General features: G+C 47.4%; 1 protein-coding gene across 1 annotated transcript; it reads left to right on the top strand.

Moving 5' to 3' along the window:
- Nucleotides 1-9,382: 9,382 nt before the first annotated feature.
- AREG (amphiregulin) lies at nt 9,383-16,841 on the top strand. Its single transcript, XM_035326071.1, has 6 exons — nt 9,383-9,504; nt 9,621-9,779; nt 12,242-12,425; nt 12,878-13,036; nt 14,712-14,814; nt 15,618-16,841. Exons 1-5 carry the CDS (start codon nt 9,462-9,464, stop codon nt 14,797-14,799), a joined length of 633 nt encoding a protein of 210 aa, XP_035181962.1. The 5' UTR covers nt 9,383-9,461; the 3' UTR covers nt 14,800-14,814; nt 15,618-16,841.
- Nucleotides 16,842-19,963: the final 3,122 nt, after the last annotated feature.

Raw genomic sequence — 19,963 nt, 5'->3', positions numbered from 1 at the left:
AGGTCCACAGGGTCCCAAGTGGCCTGGCTTCTCTTCCTTTCAGTTTCCTCCAAAACTTTTAAAGTGTTTACCTACCATGTCACTTAAAGTGCCACATGTAACACCTGCAAAATGAAGAATTTGGCATTCATGTGGGTCAGGATGCTTGAAACATGACTCTTGAATTGAAACTGTATGACCATTTCTGAGTTTTCAAAGTTCTCTGCATATGGGTCCCTTCCAACTCAGGATATTCTATGAGTCTATGATTCATTTTTTCCAGCTCAGCTCTTTCTTTTAAGTGCCTTTAATTTTATTTGCCACCAATCTACTAATGTGGGCAAAAATGGCTTTCTGGCTGCAGTGACCTGTTTCATGCATGTTAAAATAGTATTTATTTAAATCTTAAAATAATTTAAATTTAGTCAAACGCATTACATTTTTTCTCTCTCTTTCTTTAGAAGAAACGTGTTAATTCCATGCAACTTAAGCAAGCTTGAGAATAACCTGCTGGAGTTAAGAATGGAAGACATCATTCAGTATCAGCGAAGCAGGTAAATCTCAAATGAAGGTTTCAGAAGACATTGGGAAGAGCAGGGGACAAATCCTGTTACACTGAATGGGTAAATCCATCCTGTCCTTCTGTAATTCAGATCAACATAACCCAGGTGGGAGGGAACAGAGATAAAGATCTCTTTCTCTGCCAGAAAGCTGATTTTGACACTAATCCCGTTCACCACCAGCATCTCCTCTCAGGCCTGCTATTCCATACCATCTCCTGCATTCATCTGAAACCAGTTCATTTCCCACAGTGTAGGTGAGTTACCTCTTACCATGGCAAAGGAACAGAGCTGAGCTCTATATTTCAGGGAAAGCCTTTGGTGGAGACCAAAGCTCAGTGCTCAGTGGTGCATTTGGTACCTCCAGGTCCCTTCTTCCCCACTGGATGCAGACGTCTTCCCACTGAAACCTCTTGGGTATAGCCCGCAGGGACAGGAGGAGCAATGCATATGCTTGTGCATTGGTCACATTGAATTTGAAGGTGGAATGAGACTTTTTGTGAGCAAAGCACAGCCCATGTGAGTACAAGACATGAACCCCACTCACCGTGGAGACTCAGTTTTGCTTCAGAGCAGTGTGTCCCCATGCAGTCAGACCAGAACCCAAACATGCCAAGAGGACAGTTTTCTAGCATGCCAGTGTAAACAGGTTTCTGTCCAAGGACTTCAAGAATAGTTGTTTTTTTTCCTACATGAAGGCAAACTTACTTGCAGAAGGAAATGAGACTGTGCTTAGGAAGCCTTTTTCACAGCATGAGTATGTAATCTTTATGCAAACAAGACCTTACTCATGTGGTGTGTCTCAGCAGTCCTCTCCTGGGAAAGCTTTGGCTCCACATTCCAGCCTGCTGGGGACAGACACAACACGCGAAGAGGAAGGTGCACAAGGTGCACAGGTTTCGCTGACAGATGGACGTGTGAGGCTGGAAGCAGCATCACAAGGCACTCACTCACTGGTCCCACTTCATCATGGTGAAATGACCACCCAAATTGCTAGGGCTGATTTAGTCCGGTGGCGCATTTGTAGTTTGTCACATTTCATTTTATTTGCTGGTACAATTAATTAAAGGCAGCCAACGTCAGGAGGGCACGGGACTTGTAGCCAAATGCAGGTACTACCAGCTAACAATGGGATTTCCAAGGAAGCATAACAAACATGCCCATGAAACAGAGTGTTTTCCTCAACTTCTTTGCTTACTCATGGCCTGTGAAAAAAAAAAAAAAAACAAAATCCAGAGTGATCTACGTAATCATTGTTGTGCGTAGGAAGGCTTGCCCGGGCTTTGTTCTGGGGAAAAATCTAGCTTTGGCAAAGGTGAGAGGAAAGGAATTTCTAATTGCTTTAGGCTTCTCTTTGTGATTCATTGTTTCTTCACATACCAAATGACTTCAGGTAGGTAAAGAAAATTCACCTCCTGATGCACCAGTGGCAAAAAATCAGCTGTGGCAAGACAGTGCCAGATGTCCTTCTCTTCCTGGGAGCAGGATGATTCAGAGAGCAATCCATTCAGATCGAGGGAAATATGATGAGTTTAGCTTACACCAAAGACCCTGCACTCTGCTCCCGCTGCAGGAAGCAAAAGCAAAGCAATCCTGCACACGAGTTGGGTTTGCAGTAAAGGGTCCCTCCGACAGCCAGGCAAAGGGCTTGCCAGGTGTTTATTTCTAAAATCTGTGTTTGATTCTCACACCGGAAGATAGGACTTGAGTTTGACTCCTCCTGAGAGCTTCCCTAAGGGGACCGAGTCACACGCCAGCAAACCGATGTATGCAGCAGAGATGAGAAATGGGCAAGCAGCAAAGAAACGACAGCCCCTGTGTCACGGCATGGGCCAGATGTGTCTTTGTAAAGATGCTGGGACAAAACATGTTCACTTCGGGTGGGAGAGACCCCTTCTTGGCTGAAGGGATTTGACCAGGTTGCTGCAGCTCCCAATTCTAGCAGCTCACAGCTAGGTGAAGTCTTTTCTCCATGCTCTGTTCACCTGTGTGCATCCATCTTCCTCACCAGCCATCCAAAATTATGAACAAAATTGAAAAAAACACTGTGTGTGGAAGATTATAAATTAAAAAGCTACAACTTTCCCTGCACTTCCAGGAGAAAATTCCCAAACAGTTCTCACGTGTACTTTATTTCTCTGCTGCTCTGAACACTGTTGGAAATAACATGCAATATCAAAGAAAAACATGACGCTATTTCTGTCACGTGCTCCCGGTCCTCATATGAGACAATAATCCCTCAAAACGTGCAGTACCATGTAATTTACTCACATGCTTTCAAATTAGGTGATACGCATCTCCATTGTGACTTCATACCCAAGCCACTAAGGTGAGGAAAGGGATATATTATTCACCCCACTTGACAACTCAGTTATTCAAGCTACACTTTGCAACTTTCATTGGCATCAACATACTTCAGGTCAGACAGACTTCCGTGGAGAAGATCCTCCTAGGGCAGCCTGATATGTAACCCCAGATTGTTGCCACCCCATCTGCACAGGACCACCTCGAGGAACTTTGCCTACAAAAGATTGCTCCTCCACTGTTAAAACCAGTGGTTCTATTTGCTCTGACCATACTACACAGCGTCCTTAAAAAGAAAGCTGCAGTGGGCATGGGATGATTAAAAACTACATAGGGGCTTTTGCCTACAGAAAACCACTTTATCACAGTGAGCCAAAAAAGCGATCATCCAGAAGTTGTATGGAATGGAGAAAACAGAAGACTCATAACTAACATTCCAGGCATGAGAGGAAACCATGTTCTAGCTTTTAAAAAAAACACATTGTAGTATAGGACTTTGGGATTTTGTCGTTTGTTGTTGTTGTTGTTGTTCTTGTTTGTTTTGTGGAGATTTCTGCTCTGGTCTTTTCAGCTCAATCTCTAAGCACTACAGAAAAAAAAAAAAAAAAAAAAAAAAAAAAAAAAAAAAACTATTTTTTCCCAAATGTAGACATTATTCTTCTAACAGCCACGCTGCTCACATAAATATGCACATTCTCCGAGCTGAGTGTGTTCTGTGGTCGTGCTGGGAGATCACCACGCCTTAATGAACAGCAGTCAAGCAGCTTTTGCTACCTTGGTGCAAAAGCTTAAACAAATTTTCTCTTCTTTTTAAAATGAATATGTTGGGGGCACTTGCAAAACGATACATGACTTACATCCAACTTTGGAATACATTAAGATTGCTGTCCCCCTCTGTAGGGACCGTGCAGGGCTGCAGCCCTAGAAACTGTGTGGAGAAGAGAGATACTCTGGTGATTCTGCCCACCAAAGAGCAACATGGTATTCTGAATATATACAACTGTGTGCAGAGCGCAGGTGAAACGGTGTGATATGCAAGGTAAGGGGCCAGAATTACATTGCCCAGGTACCTCAGTGCACAGATTACAACAGCAGAGGTCCGGCCTCAGTTTTTATAGGTAACATCTTCCCTTCTTTGTCCCATGGGGCCCGGGAAGCAGGGTCAGGAGGGTGGTGTTGCATTGTAGTACCGTGGAGAGCTTGCCTCCAGGAGGACGTGGGCAGGACCATGAGCCCCCGAGTCCTGGGGAATGTTTCTGTGATCGCCCAAAGAAATGGAAGAAAGGGCAGCAGGTTTCAGTGCTCTCCAGCATGGAGGACCTGGTATTACAGAAGGAGATTGTTAGCTGAGGGCCAGCTCCCTGTTCTAGTGTAAATCCAGCATTGCTTCACCCCGCTCACTGCTTCAGGCCCTTACAATTACTGCTGGGGTCAGGATCTGCCCCTGAGTATTTGCAAATTGCACAAAAATGAGTGGGTGAGCATTGGAGGTAGTATTTGGTCAAATGAGAGCTGCTGGGTGATGCTGTGTGGAAAATTAGCCAGTCAAAGCCTGGGGCAGGGCTCTAACAGCAGGCAGCTTCCCAAAAATCCTCCTAGAGTGTGGCAGGACTTTCATCCCAGCCTGACTTGTAACGTGTTCCCTGCCACAACTGCAAATCTGAGCCCAGCCTGTCCTTCTCATCCATGCCTAGTGCAGGCAAGTAGGCAACATCAGGAGCTGGGAGATGGCCCAGGACATTCTGCAAATTTCAGGCTGGCCATTCCTGAAAGACGTGGAAAGCACATGTAAAATGCCACCACTGTGATTTGGTAGCATTAAGCCCCTCGGTGCCATTGCGTGCTTCATCAAGTGAGGCAGGAATGCTCACAGCTGTTGGTTTCACTTAGCTGAGAAGGAACCCCTTGGATTTTCAGGGGGACTGCTTTTTGTTTGTATTGATGTAAATGAGAGAAAAACACAGATCTCGTAGTTGTTGTGGATGCCTGTAGATTCTGCCCTTTTTGTTTTTATTCTTTAGGCATGCTGCAGAAGATTTTGCAGTCGAACGTGGAGCAGCTGAAAACACATGCCACCGGGCAGATTTCCCTGGGGTGAGCAGCTGAGGCAGTAAACGTGCATAAATTATTCCCTTTCTGGATGGGTTTCACTCATGAAGTCCCTGCTTCAACCTAGGTCTCTGGGAAAGGAATCGAGCACTGCCAGACTGTCACCACTTCAGAAGAAACGTTGCTGTTGACTTTCATGGCAGGGCTGCATGGTCCTCCAAATGCCTGCGTATCTCAGAGGCTAGAACCTTTGTACCAATTTCCAGAAATGCCGTATTGTTTCCCCTTCCTTCCCACCAAGAGCCCAGGCTAGGCATCCACGTCCTCTTAATTACAGCAATCGTGACTTGCATCAGCAGGAACTGGAGTGACACATGCCTCACTTCAAAGCTCTCTCCCTGCCTATGAGGTAGCTGCTGATAGCAGAAGATACTGGCATCTGCAGATCACAAGTCAAGTGAAAGTCTAGTGAGCTGCCCAGAAGACACTGCTCCGGTTTGAGTCATCACCCTTTTCCACCTGTTCTCAACTGGATGGATGAGAAAGGATAACTCATGTTCAAACACCCAGGTCAGCTGCGCCCGCCCATACAAAATAAACATTTGATGTCAGTGAAGAAAATTAATGGGCAGCAATTTCTGCCACTTCCTTTCCCTTCACGCATTTGTCTGGAGTTTTATCAAAAGTAAAGAGAGTGAATAATGAGGTCGCGGTTGGCACGTGGACACTTCTGGAGGACACGATGCCCAAGCGTGCTCTGCCAGGGCCAGGCAGGACTGGTGTCACTGGGCCTCTACAAGTCCCTGCCCGTGCCCCTGATTGTCGCCACATGGCTGGGGAAGGGACAGGCTGTTTGCTGGCCACCCCATGCGGGGTGAGAGCAAGGTGGCTTTCACTCTGATACGCAGGGCCAGAGGAGAAAGAAATATAATCCACATACTCTGCTAGTCTGGGGGCTCCCAGCATAATACAGAGCTGAAAATATGTAACTTTACGTCCTGGGCACATCTTTCCATTTTGATCACCTCATGCTGACGTATCATGGTCAGTGAGGGGGACAACAGGTCCCGGGAGCTGCCAAGTGAAAGCTGAGGAGAGCTGTACTTGTACAGAAATGAGAGCACATTAATTTTGCCAGCATGAAATGCCTGTGTCTGACCTGTTGTCTCAGGATATCACATCCTTTCCAGGGTGGTATGACAGCCCCAGGGAGCAGATAGCCAGATGATGTACCACTCCAGAGCAGGAAGCACAGCCACCACGTTCGCCCCTGGCATGGTTACTGGAGAAAACAAGCTTGGGAGAAGGCAGGCAGACCACTGGAGAGAAATCTCCCCTCCGATGTGGCTGTAGTGCTGTGCTCCACAGCCATGGCAGAAGGCCAAGGGGAAAAGAAGTGTGCACCAATGCCACCCACTCTGGGGTGGATGCTCCCTGAGCTCAGGCTGCTCTGAAGTTTTTCAGGGATGGCAAAAAGACAGTCGAGGTGCAGGACAGACCAGCCCAGCTCCCTGGGGGGTTGTCTCTGTGGGTTGGAACAGGGTGGCACTCCAGCAGTGTATCTCCTTCAGCAGTGTCACCAACCCGTGGAACAGGAGGTCTGGCTCAGGACAGACAGCCAGGAAAGACTCCAGTTGTGCACGTGCAGTGTCTCCCTGCTAATAATCGCACCCTGCGAGGCTCACCAGCCTTTGGGGAAGCTCCCTGTGCTCCAGGACAAGCAGGATGGACAGTGGCTTGCAGCCACAGCAGGGTGTCCTGCTGGAAAACCCTGGGTGCCGCCGGGAGCAGTGGCTCAGTAGGTGGCACTCTGCATCCACGGGGAACCAGCACCTTCCCAAAAGCGAGCCCTGCCCCTCACTGGCCCAGCACCATGCCCCGCCAGCCCCACTGCAGTGGGGTAGCCCACTGGGGTGAGTCCTGCAGCCCCCTCAAAGCTTCACCTCCTTCCATCACTGCTGGGGATGTCCTCAGCCTGGGGACAAAGTCCAAGCATCCTTCCAGCCTGGGAATAATGCCATGGTCAAGCTTAGCACCTCCTGCTTGATAGCATGCAGCAGACAGGGGGCACAGAGTTGGGCACAGAGCTGCAGATCCAGGCCCTCCCTGCTCAGGAAGTGTCTGATTTCCCGTCACCTGTGGCAGGTAAGCTGGTCAGTCTGGCCCTAAAGATCAGCAAGGGGGAGGTTTCCAAAATCTTTGTCCTGCTTGTGGCTCCCTCTGCAGTCAATGTAAGTTCCGTGGGTGAAGTATCAGCCAGAGCACTGGGGGCTTCCCTCCCTGCACATTTCCCCAAAACACCTGACCTCTGGAGGTGTCCTCTCAGAGGAGAAGCCCGCAGAGCTTTGCTGGAAAGCATTTTGGGAAAAGCTCTGGTGATATCTCCCCCGACCCTCCTCCTGTCCAACTGGCAGCCAGCACCCTTGGCGTGTTCCCTGGATGCTGAGGAGTGTCTCGCCTTGCTGCCCCAAACGTACCAGCCGCATTGGCAGTACAGGATGCAAAAAGAAAAGCGTTCTTGTGCCTTTGCTGTGGCCACCAGCACTTCTAAAGCATTTCACAGGGAGAAGCTGTAAGAGGAGATTCCTGAGCAGTGCTAGTTTATGTCCGGCCACTCGTTTTTCTTGCAGGAAGCAGGAGAGACAGGAGGAAGTCAGCAAAATGCCTAACAAATTTGTAGCGTGCCAAGCCAAATTCCTTGCCACTGCCAGCTGGTGAAGCGGAGCCATTGGTTGGAGATCTCAGGAGCGAGGTCAGTGAGTCAGGAGCTGGATGTGCCATGTTTGGTCTCTAAACAGTGCAGGTAACACAGTCAATTGCACTCAGGTCATTCAACCTTTCCCCCGGTTAGCTTCTATTTTCACTTGCTTAGCAATTTGCCAAGCACAGCACGAGGTTGAAATTTTCAGTGCTTCTTGGACTGAGCTTGAAAGAATTACCTCAAAGTGTTCCCAGTAAATTTCTCTCTAACAAAGGCTGGGAGAAATTTACTTAATTTTAATGGCAGCAAAAAAGAAAACTCTGCAGGGAAGCTGTAGTCCACCACCTGCTGAGCCAGCTTTGAGCACGTCAGGCAAGGGGCAGGAAAGGTCTCAACTTAGGCAGCTCTATTTGGCCATTCTCACAAAACAAACCCCACGTGTAGGCAGACCCCGTCCCCAAAAGCCAGCATCTCTGCCTTTGGAGAAGCTGTGCTCACACTTGGCCTGTGCCCTGGACCTTACGGGGGTTATGGGTGGGTAGCTCAGGTCTGAGGTGGAGGGGAGGGAGCTGTGTTGAGCCCCAAGCTGCCCCCAAATGAAGACTGAGCAACTGATTCAGCAGCTTCATTTTTGGAACTGTCAGGCATCACTTCCCAAGATTTACGCATTCCAGGGCGCTCGGCGTGGAGCTGGTGTGAGCCTGAGAGCCGAACACAGCCCTGGGAGCTGTGTATCCTCCTTTGGCCTGCAGAGAAGAGGGGAGAAGGCTTAATAACCGAGCCACTTGAATCTCAGCCAGGTTAAACAAAGGCTCTGTCAGCTCCCTGAGCTGCACATGGCATTCCAGAGCATCCCAATTAGAAGAGCAGAGCTTTGTCTGACTCTCACAGCCATCCCACCCTCTTCTGCTTCCTCCTTACAGCTGAGTGCTGGGGATGCTCTTGCGACACCCCGTGACAAGGAACCTGATGCAGAGAGCTCCCATCTCACAGCTGTTCGGGGCCGTACGTACCCCTCCAATGCTCCACGCTGAGCCTTCGTGGGGCCATGCTGCGGTGCTGACCGGCACCAAGAGGTACCCATCTGCTGTCCTCGCACCCCTGTAGGGCTTTTCTGCATTCCCACCCTCACCAGCACCCTACAACCCGTTCCCCTGGGGTTCATCCCCTAAAAGCAAGTCTGTGTGGGACTCAGGAGAGTAAGGCGCCCTTCGCCAAGGGTGAGCGCCCACCCTGGCTGGCTGCCCCCCTCCTTGCCCCTACTTCGTCAGTCATTACTCACGTCCTGCTCGCCGAGCAAACACCCACGGCCCCACACGCAGGGCGAGCACCGCCTTTATTGCCCCAAAACACTCCTGCCCTATATGCCAACCCGCTTCCTCCGACGAGCGGGGGGCAGAGCAAATAGCGGAGGCGTGCCCCGCCATAAACGCGGCTGGCTGTGTGTGTACGGGGCTCGCCATGGCAACCCCGCTCCGCCTCACGGCGCCGGGGGGGACACGGAGCCCGGGGAGCCGCCGACCCCCGGGGGCCCCCCGCCGGCGGCCCGTTGGGGGGGGGGGGGGGCGGGGGGGGGAGGAGGGAGAAGCGCTACGGTTTGAGGGGAGCGACCGTTAACGGCGGACGCCAGCCCCCCGCGCGCGGCCGCAAGGTGCGCGTGCGCCACCCCCCCCCCCCCCGACACTCCCTCCCTCCCGCCCTCCCTCCCCTCACCTGCAGCCCCGCCCGGTGGCGTCAGCAGCAGCCGCCTATAAGAAGGGCGGCGCCGACGGGCGGCTCCTCATGGAGCGCTGCGCGCCGCCGTCTGTCGCGACTTCCCCCTGTCGCTGTCGTCTCCTCTGACACTACCACCGCTACCGGGATTACCAATGCGCGCCGTGGCGTTGCTCGTCGCTCTGGCCGTGCTCGCAGGTGCGGTGGAGGGTGCCGAGGGTCCCTCGCGAGCGGCGGTTGGGGCCGTTATGGGGCTGGGGGGGGGGGGGATGAAGGGGTTCGTGCCCCCCTCACGGCGCCGTCTCTCCTCACAGCCCGCCTCGCCGCCGCCTCGTCGCCCAACGGCACCCAGCCCGGCCCGCGGGAGGCTGAGGCCCGCCAGGGGGAGGCTGTGTCCGGCCCCGACTACGAGGAGGAGGAGGACGAGGAGGCGCTGCCCGTCCACCAGTACATCGTGGATGACTTGATCCGAGGTGAGGCGGCGGCCCCCGGGGGTGTGCTTCGCCTTCTTGGTGCATCCCCTTCTTGTCTTGCTGTGTACGGAGTGATTCTGACTGGAGCTGTTGGGTTAGAAATAGGACATCAGGTTTGGGAGCTTAGTGGGAGTGAAGTTTAGGGGTATGAGAGCTGCAGGTTAGCCTAACACCCACTGTACTGCCTTCCTCATCTTCCTCATGGGAAAGCTGTGATGGAGTGAGCTGTGATGGAGTGACTACCTTGCTCCTATGGAAGCATCAACAGGGCTGCTGGGTGCTGTCCCTCTCAAGAGTGGGGTTGAGATGAGGCTGGTTGTCCAGCTTGAGGGATTTTCTGGGTGTCTTCTCATGCTTACTTAGAGTTGACTAAAGCTTTGCTGGAGAAACAAACAAACCCCATAAGTGGCTGCAGAAATGCTTGTTAGGCATCCTTTAGCCAACACGTAAACAGTCCTGGAAGCTATGAGGACATCGGAGCAGCCCACCTGACCAGGAACAGAGGGGAGAGGAGGACCTTCTTGGTTCTCATCTAAGTGCAATTGTGAGACAAATTATGGAGGCTGGGGCTAAAGGAATACCTATGAGTGATTAGCCGTTCAGTGCAGGATAGTAATTGGTGCTGTTGCCTTCTAGGATGGGATCCAACTGTTGTTTTTCCTGAGGGAACACCCTGAGGCCTGAATGAGACTAAAGGGAGCGTGTTCCAGATATTACAGGAATGTGTGGACCCTTGTTCAAGCTTTCTGTGACTTCAAGACCTTCAGGGGGAACAGGAATGTCAGAGTTAGTGAGCAGTTTAGCCAGTAAAACTACTGGCTTGGTGACTTTTGTGTTGTCTAACTGCACAGAAACCAGATTTTTTACCGGAGGTGGTTGGTTTGTAGACAAGCTCTGCTACTTGGCATGAGGTTTATCTGTGGAGGGAGCCTTCAAGCTGTTATGATTCAGCTGTGGATGGTTTTCTTGGCTATGCAGCTTGCAGACAGGGACATAGATCAAACCAACAGCCTCAGCCTTGAAGAAGGAAGAATGGAAACAGCCTCAATTACGAAAGTGTGAACCTAAATATCAAGTCCAACTGGACAGGATGGAGGCCTCAGCTGTCAGTTTTAAGTTCACACTTCTAGGGATAGGAAACCTTGCTGCAGGAACAGTGTTCCTAGTTTACATATTAATATAGCTTATACAATTTGAATCAGACTTCTGGTTGCTGAAGGCGTTTTTGCTTTTAAGTAACTTCAAGCCAGGCTTGTTGCTCTAGAACTTAAAATGATTGCTGTCTAGACAACAGTGAACTACACCTTGTTTCTTTGTGTACTTTGTGTAGCATCTCTTGTCACTAGAAATACAGGGTTAAGGAGTTGTTGCATCCTATTGTGGTAATTGCCTGCATGTGTAGTGCTCTGAGTGAAATGATCCTCAAATTTTTATCTCTTTGTGGCACAACAGGGAAATAACCCGGAAGATGACTGCAAATGTCTTGACTGTTGTTGAGACAGTGGTCATGTGGTTAACTGTTACTCCTGAATAGCATGGCATCACTTGGGGAAGACTTGCTTTTATGGCTAGCAGAGAAGGGATGGTTTGTGCAGAGAACCAGTACTTCACCACCTTGCTCTATGAAAATGCTATCGAGCTCTGTTGCCATGTGTCTGTGGAGTTTATTCACCTTAGTCAGTGACTGCCCTATGCTCGTTCTGCCTGGCAAAAGGAAGATGCCCGCAAATCCAAAGGCTACTAAGACACCAGCCTCTTAAACCACACTCTTTGGGAGGTTTATTTTAATTGAGATAATGAGGGGCAACAGTAAGTGACAGAACAAATAACCTGACTCTTGTGGAGACTCCTGCTTTCACTCCTCTGGTGCGTTGTCATCTCGAAGTAGGAGAACTGGAAATGAACTATCTCTTCTGCTGAGGACAGCACTGCAGATTATTTGGGAGAAACAAGTATGCTAACTAGGATAGCAGGCTGTCATGGCTCGACAAGCACCCCGGACTATCTAGCAACTTACAAAGCCTTTCATCACTGATGCAAATAGAGTTTAGAGCTATGGAGGCTGTTAGCCTTTGTATCAGCATCGCTATAAAATGTGTGGATGGCTTGGCTCAGTGTGAACTCGTAGTCTTCAGAAGTCCTTGACTGAACCTATGTGGTTTCACTCAAGTGTCTTAGGCATGTGGAACATGGCTAAGTCCTTTAAGTCTGCTCTTCATCCACTCCGTCTTCTGGTGCAATCTGTCTGCGTTACTCAGGACTCAAGAGTGTCAGAGTTAAGCTTAATGAGCTTCTGAGCTAGCTGCATTTGTGCTGGATGTCAAGTACGCAGGTCTTTGCTCACTTGCATTCTATGCTCCACAATCACAGGCTCTCATGAAGTGATTCCCAAATCTTATTTCATTTTCACAGGATCTGTCTGTTTCTCATTACTAGACTGAGTCCTCTTGTCCTTTTTTCAGTTGAACCTGTGGTTAAGCCCAAGTCAACAAAGAGAGGGGGTGAGAAGAATGCTGGCAAACTGAGAAGGAAGAAGAACAAAGGGAAGAACAAAAAGAAAGGAACTCCCTGTGAAATGGAATACAAAAACTTTTGCATCCATGGTGAATGCGTATACCTAGAACATCTCCAGATGGTGACCTGCAAGTAAGTTATGTGCACCTTGTGAGCTAGCTGTGATTTGCATGTGCTGGTGGCATATGAGGGCTTAGAGGAAAAATCGCTGTCAAGTTGGCCTAGATCCATCTCATGCAGTATTTTGACTGAGAATCTTTCTGCCATGTAAATTAAGTGATGATGGAATCTGAGATGCATAACAAGCCACTGAACTCATCAGTTGGTCATAAACTTGAACCAAAAGAATGAAAAGGCGTGTCTTCTTGGAACATCACGCCCAAACTAATCTCGACTTGTTGAAATGCTGACATTTCTTGTGCTAGAGCAGTGACTGCATTTCATGAACATGCTCTGAAGAGAGCATCTTGAGATTCATGTGAAACTCTGAAGATGTTGAAGTCAGGCTTGAATGTGTGTGTAGGCGTCCTTGGCTCCAGACAGCATGGGAGCTGATAAGAACTTGTGTTGATGTTTACTTGCAGGTGTCATCAGGATTTTTTTGGTGAGCGCTGTGGTGAACAGTTCATGAAGACTCAAAGGAAGAATGATGTGGCAGACTACTCCAAGACTGTGTTGGTAGTGGTAGCTGTCCTGCTCTCAAGCATCAGCTTTGTTACTGTACTTATCGTTGTGATAGTGCAGTAAGTATTATGTTCTTGGGTGTCTGGCTGGCTTAAGGGTGAGCAGGGCTTGTGTCTGGTTGTATCAAAAGTATGTGTGGCTTGTCTGAACTGTGTGCAAGACTCCAAAAGGGCAGAGTTCTTATCCTAGCTTGAAGAGGTCTTGAGGTAGAAGCAAAGTCTGAAGAGGTCATATCAGGTGTTCACTTACCCTCTTTTATTATTGGCTATGTGCAGCCTGTGAATACTAAGTTTTAAATCAAGAGCTTTCCTGCTACAACCAGAGTACTGGTGCTGCAGAGCATCAGCAGGAGGTGAAGGAGCATTAATGCTGATGCAGCAGTGCATTTCCTAATCCTTGTGCAGAATAATTCTGCCAGCAGTAATGTGACTAATGTGTGGCTGTTATCCAACAGCTGGGTACACAGCTAGAGGTAAGGAAACAGTCTTCTAGCTGTCCTTTTCTTAATGGAGGTTGCTGGGCTTAAATACTTGTGCTCTGGGGGAATCAAATGCGGAAGCAAGTGCTGTCTGTCCAAAAGGTTGCATGGCATGCTGTTAAGGTTGAGGAAACAACCATTCCTTGGCTAATGGCTGCAGACAGTCCGGAGCAGTAGGTAACCAGAATCTCTGGTCCTGTTCTATGTACAGTAAAAACATTCTCTGGGAATGTTCTTCATGCCTTGCATGAATGCTTCTTCTACCTGTGTTTCTCTTGACAAGGTATATGCAGCAGCTTCTACCCATATATGCCTTGGCTTCTTGTTCTCTAGGCTTTCTGCTGCTGCCATTAGGCAGCTGGCACTAGGAACCTGGATCTGGTGTTAACCCAGCACAGGAGTAGTTCTCTAGGTCAGATGCGGCAGCAGGGCTTGGGGTAGTGTGGGTGAAACTCAGAAATCTGGTCTAATTTTAGATTTAGAAGTACATTGAATTAGGTACATGCTGTACCCTTTTGTGCAATTCAGGAAACAAGGTGTGCATTTGTCGTGTTGTTGTTGCTTCATATTTAGATGTGAACTTGAGGAATGCTGGGAAGAACAGTTGCTCTCTGAACACTGCCTCATTCCTCTCTGCTATTAGAGAGAACCAGTTCTGTAGTGCTGTAAGAAAATGAGCAGAGTTAGCTGCTGAGGCAAGCCATGCAGTAGGACTGCATCTGTTCCATGAACACTCACGAGCTTGAACCATGAGGTTCGTTTATCTGTACCTGTGTCCAGAGGTGGTTTGTTGGGAACACTAGGAAAGACTTCAGGAAAAAAAAATCAGTTAGCAGCTTGTTTTTGATGGTGGGTATTTTGACAAATCACTTAAATCCCTGTTCCCTTCAAGTTCTGCTCCAGGAAGGAGCAAAGCAGTCTTCTCTCTGCAGCTGATTGCAAAAGGCCTCCAGGCTTTCTGCAGCAAGGCCTCTTCCTCTTGATACCTATAGTGAAGTTTGAACCAGGAAGCCCTAGCTCTGTGTGGCAAAACTGCCTGTACTTAACCCGGGGATCTGTCATGTTTTCAAGCTGTCAGATACATCTTAGAGATGGATAGTTAAACACTTAAATAGTTGTGCTGTAAAATTCCTGGTGTTCTGGGGTTGCTTGAGGATTTGAAGGACCTAACTGTGAATGGTGCAGAGAATGGGGGGCTTGTACCAGAAGGCTTTGTCAGGGTTCAAAATGACCTCTAACATGATGTTATTCCACAGGGTCAGGAAAAAATGTCCGCAATATGAAGAGAAAGAAGAAAGGAAAAAACTTAGGCAAGAAAACAGAAATGGACATGTTGGTGTGTAAATGAAGAAAAAGCAGGTATGAAAGCTGATGTGAAACTTGTTTCAGGTTTTCTAGGTTGGGGTTAACAACACATGAGTTGCATGCATGTTCAGCAAAGCTAGCCTTACCTTTTAACACATCAAGTGCCTTGAAGCAGGTAGGTTACATGCAAGTGACCCAGGTTACTGGTTTCCTGAAACCACCCATGTTGCAGTTCTGTGAATTCTTCAACAGCACTGTTAGCTTTCTGGTAGGCCTGTATCATAGGAGATGGTGCAGCAGCCAGATGGATCCTTATTCCTCCTAAGAAGTACTGAGACTTTACATCTCTTCAAGGCATTAGCAAGTTTGCAGTGCTTAGGGGATACAGAAGGACCAAGCTGCCAACTCAGTGACCACCATAGATAACTCCTCAGTCAAGTTCCATACTCAAAGCAAAAGTGCTAAAGCTCCTTGGATAGGTGGATTGCTTCTGGTAGAAATGTGGTGGCTTTTAATGAACAGGTAAGTTAGTCTCTTCTGAGCAGAACTGTATTAAACAGCCATTTCAAGGACTTGTATTGAACAGGAGTTATACTACAAGCTGAAGGAGAAACTAAAGGATAGTCCAGAAAAACTTTGGCATGCAGTATTTGTGCTTTACCTCATGAACTACAGAGCTTGTCCAAGCTTTATCCTGTGACAGTTGCTAAGTTTTGCTCAATGTTTGCTTGAAGCTGAAGGATGTGTAGCAGAGTACACAGCTAACCTGCCTGCCTTGGATGTAGGTTTGACCTGTTTCTAGCACAGAGTGCTCATGTTTTGGGTGATGGTTAATGTGCCTGGTCTGCCCCTTACAGAACAATTCTGCTGTGGCCACTGCCAAGCTACAGGGTACCTCTGGCTACCTGCCACATCCACCTGGACACTGGGGGCTGGAGTTGTTGCCACTAAGCCCTGACTCATCAAAACGGAGGCTGCTGCACAGAGATGCCCAACATGCCACTTGCTGCTGAACCACTTGCTGGGGAACAGTTGCCACTCCACTTTGTACAACAACATGGAGGGAGCTGCCACTGCAGGGGCAGAGGACTTGCTATCAGGACCTGCTGGAGACTGCTGCTACTGAGCTTTCTCTACCAGTGCTGGACCTCCAGTCTCTGCTGTTTTGTGGATGGACTTTTTTCTGCCAGCAAGTCTCCTTTGGCAGCTCTGAGGAGAAATTGTGGTTTCAGGAAAGTGAGGTGACGGGGAGGATGTTCCCTTCTCTCTCCCCAAAGTTAGAGAAGAGCTTATCTAACTAGGCCTCAGTGGACAAAACTAATTCTGCTCTTGCTGTGCTCCCTGTTGATATTGGCTTCAAACAATTTCATCTCTAGTTCTGACTTGCAGGGTGTTGGTAACAAATCTGTTAGCCACACCTGGGTTCTGTTACTGTATGTGTGGAAGGTAATCCCTCTGAGTTCAGTAGAACTTGCTGTGTGAGTGGAGCTATCCATCTGTGTGTGTGCTAGCCAGAGTTAATACTAGCCTCCTCAGGATGCTGAGAAAAGTAAGATCTGAAGCTCTGTCCCTGAAGGAAAACAATGCTTGAAAAAGCAATAAGCCTGGGCACTCCTGTTGTGGTGTCTGTCCATTGGCTACAAGCACATCTGTTATCCAGATGTTGGATGCTGCTTTGAGCAGCATTGAAGTCAAGTGATGCAAATCGGATTCAGCCATTTGACAACTCAGCCAAGAACCTGTTCCTTTGAAGAAAGGAATTGATGCACTGATACTCAGCAAGTGGTGGTCTCCTGTGCTCTACCTCCTGGTGTGAAGAACTCTACTTACCTCAAACTTTTCTGACCCAAGTACCCTCAGTTTCTTGAATGCCCATGCAATCTTGAGCACAGAGTATTATCTGAGTTCAGTTTCTTCTTGAAAGACTGTGTGCACTTTCTAAACATCAGAATTCTTCTGGTAGCACAGCAATGTCATTAATTGTCAAGTTATATCTGTAAATGTGTACATTTATTGTATTTAATATTTAATGTTTCCATAACAAACTTATTTATTTTATAATAAACTTTTTTATAATCTTATCGTGGTAAGAGTTTTTCTTGCTCTCAAGTACATGTAAACACATGACATTAGAGCTTGGTTTCTCTTTTAAGCATGAGTTTTAACACTTAAGTGCACAAAACAGGACTGGGAAGACCTAACCTACAAGCAGGTGCAAAGTAGAGCTCAGTGTTCTTCTCAGTTGAAGTTGTTTGTAAACAATGTGCAAATGCAAGTGCTTGCTTCAGTAGGATGTCCATTAAATTCAACTACAAAGGAACTTTTTAAGTACTGGACTAGGGAGGGCATTAGTGAGCTACCTCCTTGGAAGCAAAACTTGAAACAAGCTTCAGCAGATGAGTAGCCATTTGCAGCAAAAGGGGAGCTGGGATTGTTGAACAGGGAGAGTCTTTCATCTCACTGTGGTCAGAAAGGATTTCAATGGTGGCTTGGAACTCTGTCTTAAGTAAATGAGGAAAAGCAGAATAGCCTCAGGCCTGTGACTCTAAACAGCAAGGAAACCTTGGCCTGTAAAGTCTACCTTTAATTTCTCTTCTTCCACAAGTAACTATTAGTCCAACTGTATGCTGATGTTTCCTCTAAGCATTTCCAGGAGTGAGTTGGGGTCTGAGATCCAAGTTGCATAGAAAAGGGGATTCAAAGGGACAAGTGCTGCTTAAAATCCACAGTTTGAGTAAAGATGTGAGAATGTTCTTTTTAAGGCCTCTCTCTCAAAAGGGGCATCCAAGAAGTGTTAACTGTTGTGTCATAGGTTACAGCAGATTGTAAAACCTTCAGGTAAAAAACAAACCTCAAACTTTCTGCTGGGACCTAATTTGCCTGCTTGCTGTAGGAGGGCACAGTCCTGTCTCAAAGAGCTGAGTCTTGGCCTTCTGGCTTAGCCAAGCTCTTCTCAGACATTGTCTGTGAGAGCCTGTATGGCATATAGCTGAGGTACAGGTAAATGTATTGCAACATCTCTTGGGAATATGGCAGTACTTCATTCCAGGGAACTTGCTTCATTACCAAAGTAAATAGCATCTCTCCAAGTGGCTTTTCCACAGATATTTGGTATTAGAGCTCTGGAAAGAAAAGCTGTTTCTGTAAGTCCTGCCAAGGTTTTTGCTTTGGAGTAAACAAGCTCAATCTCAGTAGCAGCTGAGCCATAGCCTAGTGAGACTAGGAATGGATTGCAACTCATTCAAAAGCCATGAGACTTCTCTACCCAAATCATTTCCATCTTCAGTCATCTTTCTAAAGTAAATACTTTTTTTTTCCTTGATAGGCTAAACCAGTGCTATCACAGAAGACAGGTGTTTTCCCTCTTCCTTGTTACAGCTTTGAATCCTAACAAAAGTGAAGTTGCTACAGTGCAACTTGTAAATTCCATCTGTTGTATGTTTTTCATACTGTCAGTGACGAGTTACAAAATGTAGGTGCCCAGCTGAGCCATTTCTGGGAGTTTGGGATCTTGAAAGTTTAAGCCTCAGCTGCAGTTGTCCTGGCTTGGACTGGAGTTCATGTCAATAATCAAGAAGGAAAATCATTGATTGCTGCCAGGTGGCTTTGCATGTGCTAACAACTGTCCTGTGTTAGGCAGGCAACTTTCTGTGTTCCTTGTGGTGGCCTTTCTGAGCACTGTAGAATGTTTGCTGAGGATATTCCTTGAGAAATTTAGCATCCAAAACAGAGGTAGATTTGCCCTGTCCAGGAATAATACTTAATTGTATATTTAAAACTAACATACAGCTTTCCAGTTAATATATATATATATATGCATATGATCAACTCCTGACTTTTTTCTTTTTAGCAAGCAATAATGTTTTTTTCTGCTGGAGCTATGGCACTGACCAATTACAGCTTGTTACCAGCTTCCTAATGTGAATTTGGTACACAAACACCATTGAGACCTAGTGTGCCCAGTGGGCTGTTTGATTGGAAAAAAAAAAATGTTGGATGGAATGATACATCTGGAAGTCTCTTGACATCCATGGATGTGACATTTGGGTGACAAGCAAATCTGATCTGCTGCAGGGCAAGGCCAAAGAGAATCTTGATTGCTGTTCTTGCACAGCCAGGTCAGTTTTTCATGATACATACATCATCTGCTCCCCTCATCTTAGAGTTTCGTTCATTCCAGCAAGCATGTCATGCATGGTCCCACATGTTATTAGGAAGTTTTGTCTTCAGATTTTTCTTGGCCTTCCAATGGTAGTGTCATTTTGACAGGAGAGCTTCTGTGTCCTTGTTACCTGTAGCTGCCTCTGCTGAGACGTGGAAGACCTGACCTCTCTTGCACAATTTTCTGCACACATGGCTGATTTTGCAAAGCATTTTTGGTATCCAGCTCAGTATCCAGGAATTCTGGTAAAGTGTGGTTCATGTCTACTTGCACAATTCCTTCCACTTTCCTAAATGTTTTGTTCTCTGCGATCTCTGTGATTTTTTAGAAGACATGGTAGTTCCTTATGCTGTTCTTCTGTTGTGGCTTTGTGACACTTCTGCATGTTTTGCAGTTGTCTATAACCAGAACAGCTTCCTTTCTCCTTGTGTACCTCGCACCCCTCCTCCTCCCTTCCTCTCAGTAGCCATTGTCTCTTTCAAGAGGAAGACTTGACTCTTCAGTAGCAGATGTTCCTTTAAATCTTGGCCTGCCAGATATAGAAAGACTGGTTCTTCTCTGTGGCATTGGAAAGGTGCAAGTTTAAGATGTTTTATTCTTCCTGATATACAGGGACATTTGTGAAGGTGTTTGCATTGGCAGCTGCTGCAAGTAGATATAGTGCAGCAATTTGCTTAAATCCATCCTTGACTTGTTCAGTGCCATTACCAGTAGTCGGTATAAAGTTTAGTATTCTTAAAATATGTGTGTTTTTTATATCAATATACTTAGCTATCCTGCTATCATGACAAGTACTTCAGTAAACTACTTGAACAAACATATCTGAAAGCAAGGTTGTTAACGGGACAAATGCCTGCTTGGTTTTGAAGAGGTTTTCTCAATGCACTAACGGTATGCCTCATTTCGGTGAACTGTCCTGCAGTCGCTTGGCTCTTGAGGAGTTTTCTTTGATAGGAAGTGATGGCTTTATGTTCTTGGTGACAACTGAATGCACTAAGTGAGCATGCTCATGGAGCAAGGGCAAGGTGTTTGTGTCAGTGG

Source organism: Oxyura jamaicensis, chromosome 4, assembly GCF_011077185.1.
Source record: "Oxyura jamaicensis isolate SHBP4307 breed ruddy duck chromosome 4, BPBGC_Ojam_1.0, whole genome shotgun sequence".
Lineage (NCBI taxonomy): Eukaryota > Metazoa > Chordata > Aves > Anseriformes > Anatidae > Oxyura > Oxyura jamaicensis.
Note: the sequence above shows the minus strand (reverse complement) of the source record. Positions and strands in the feature narration are given on the sequence as shown.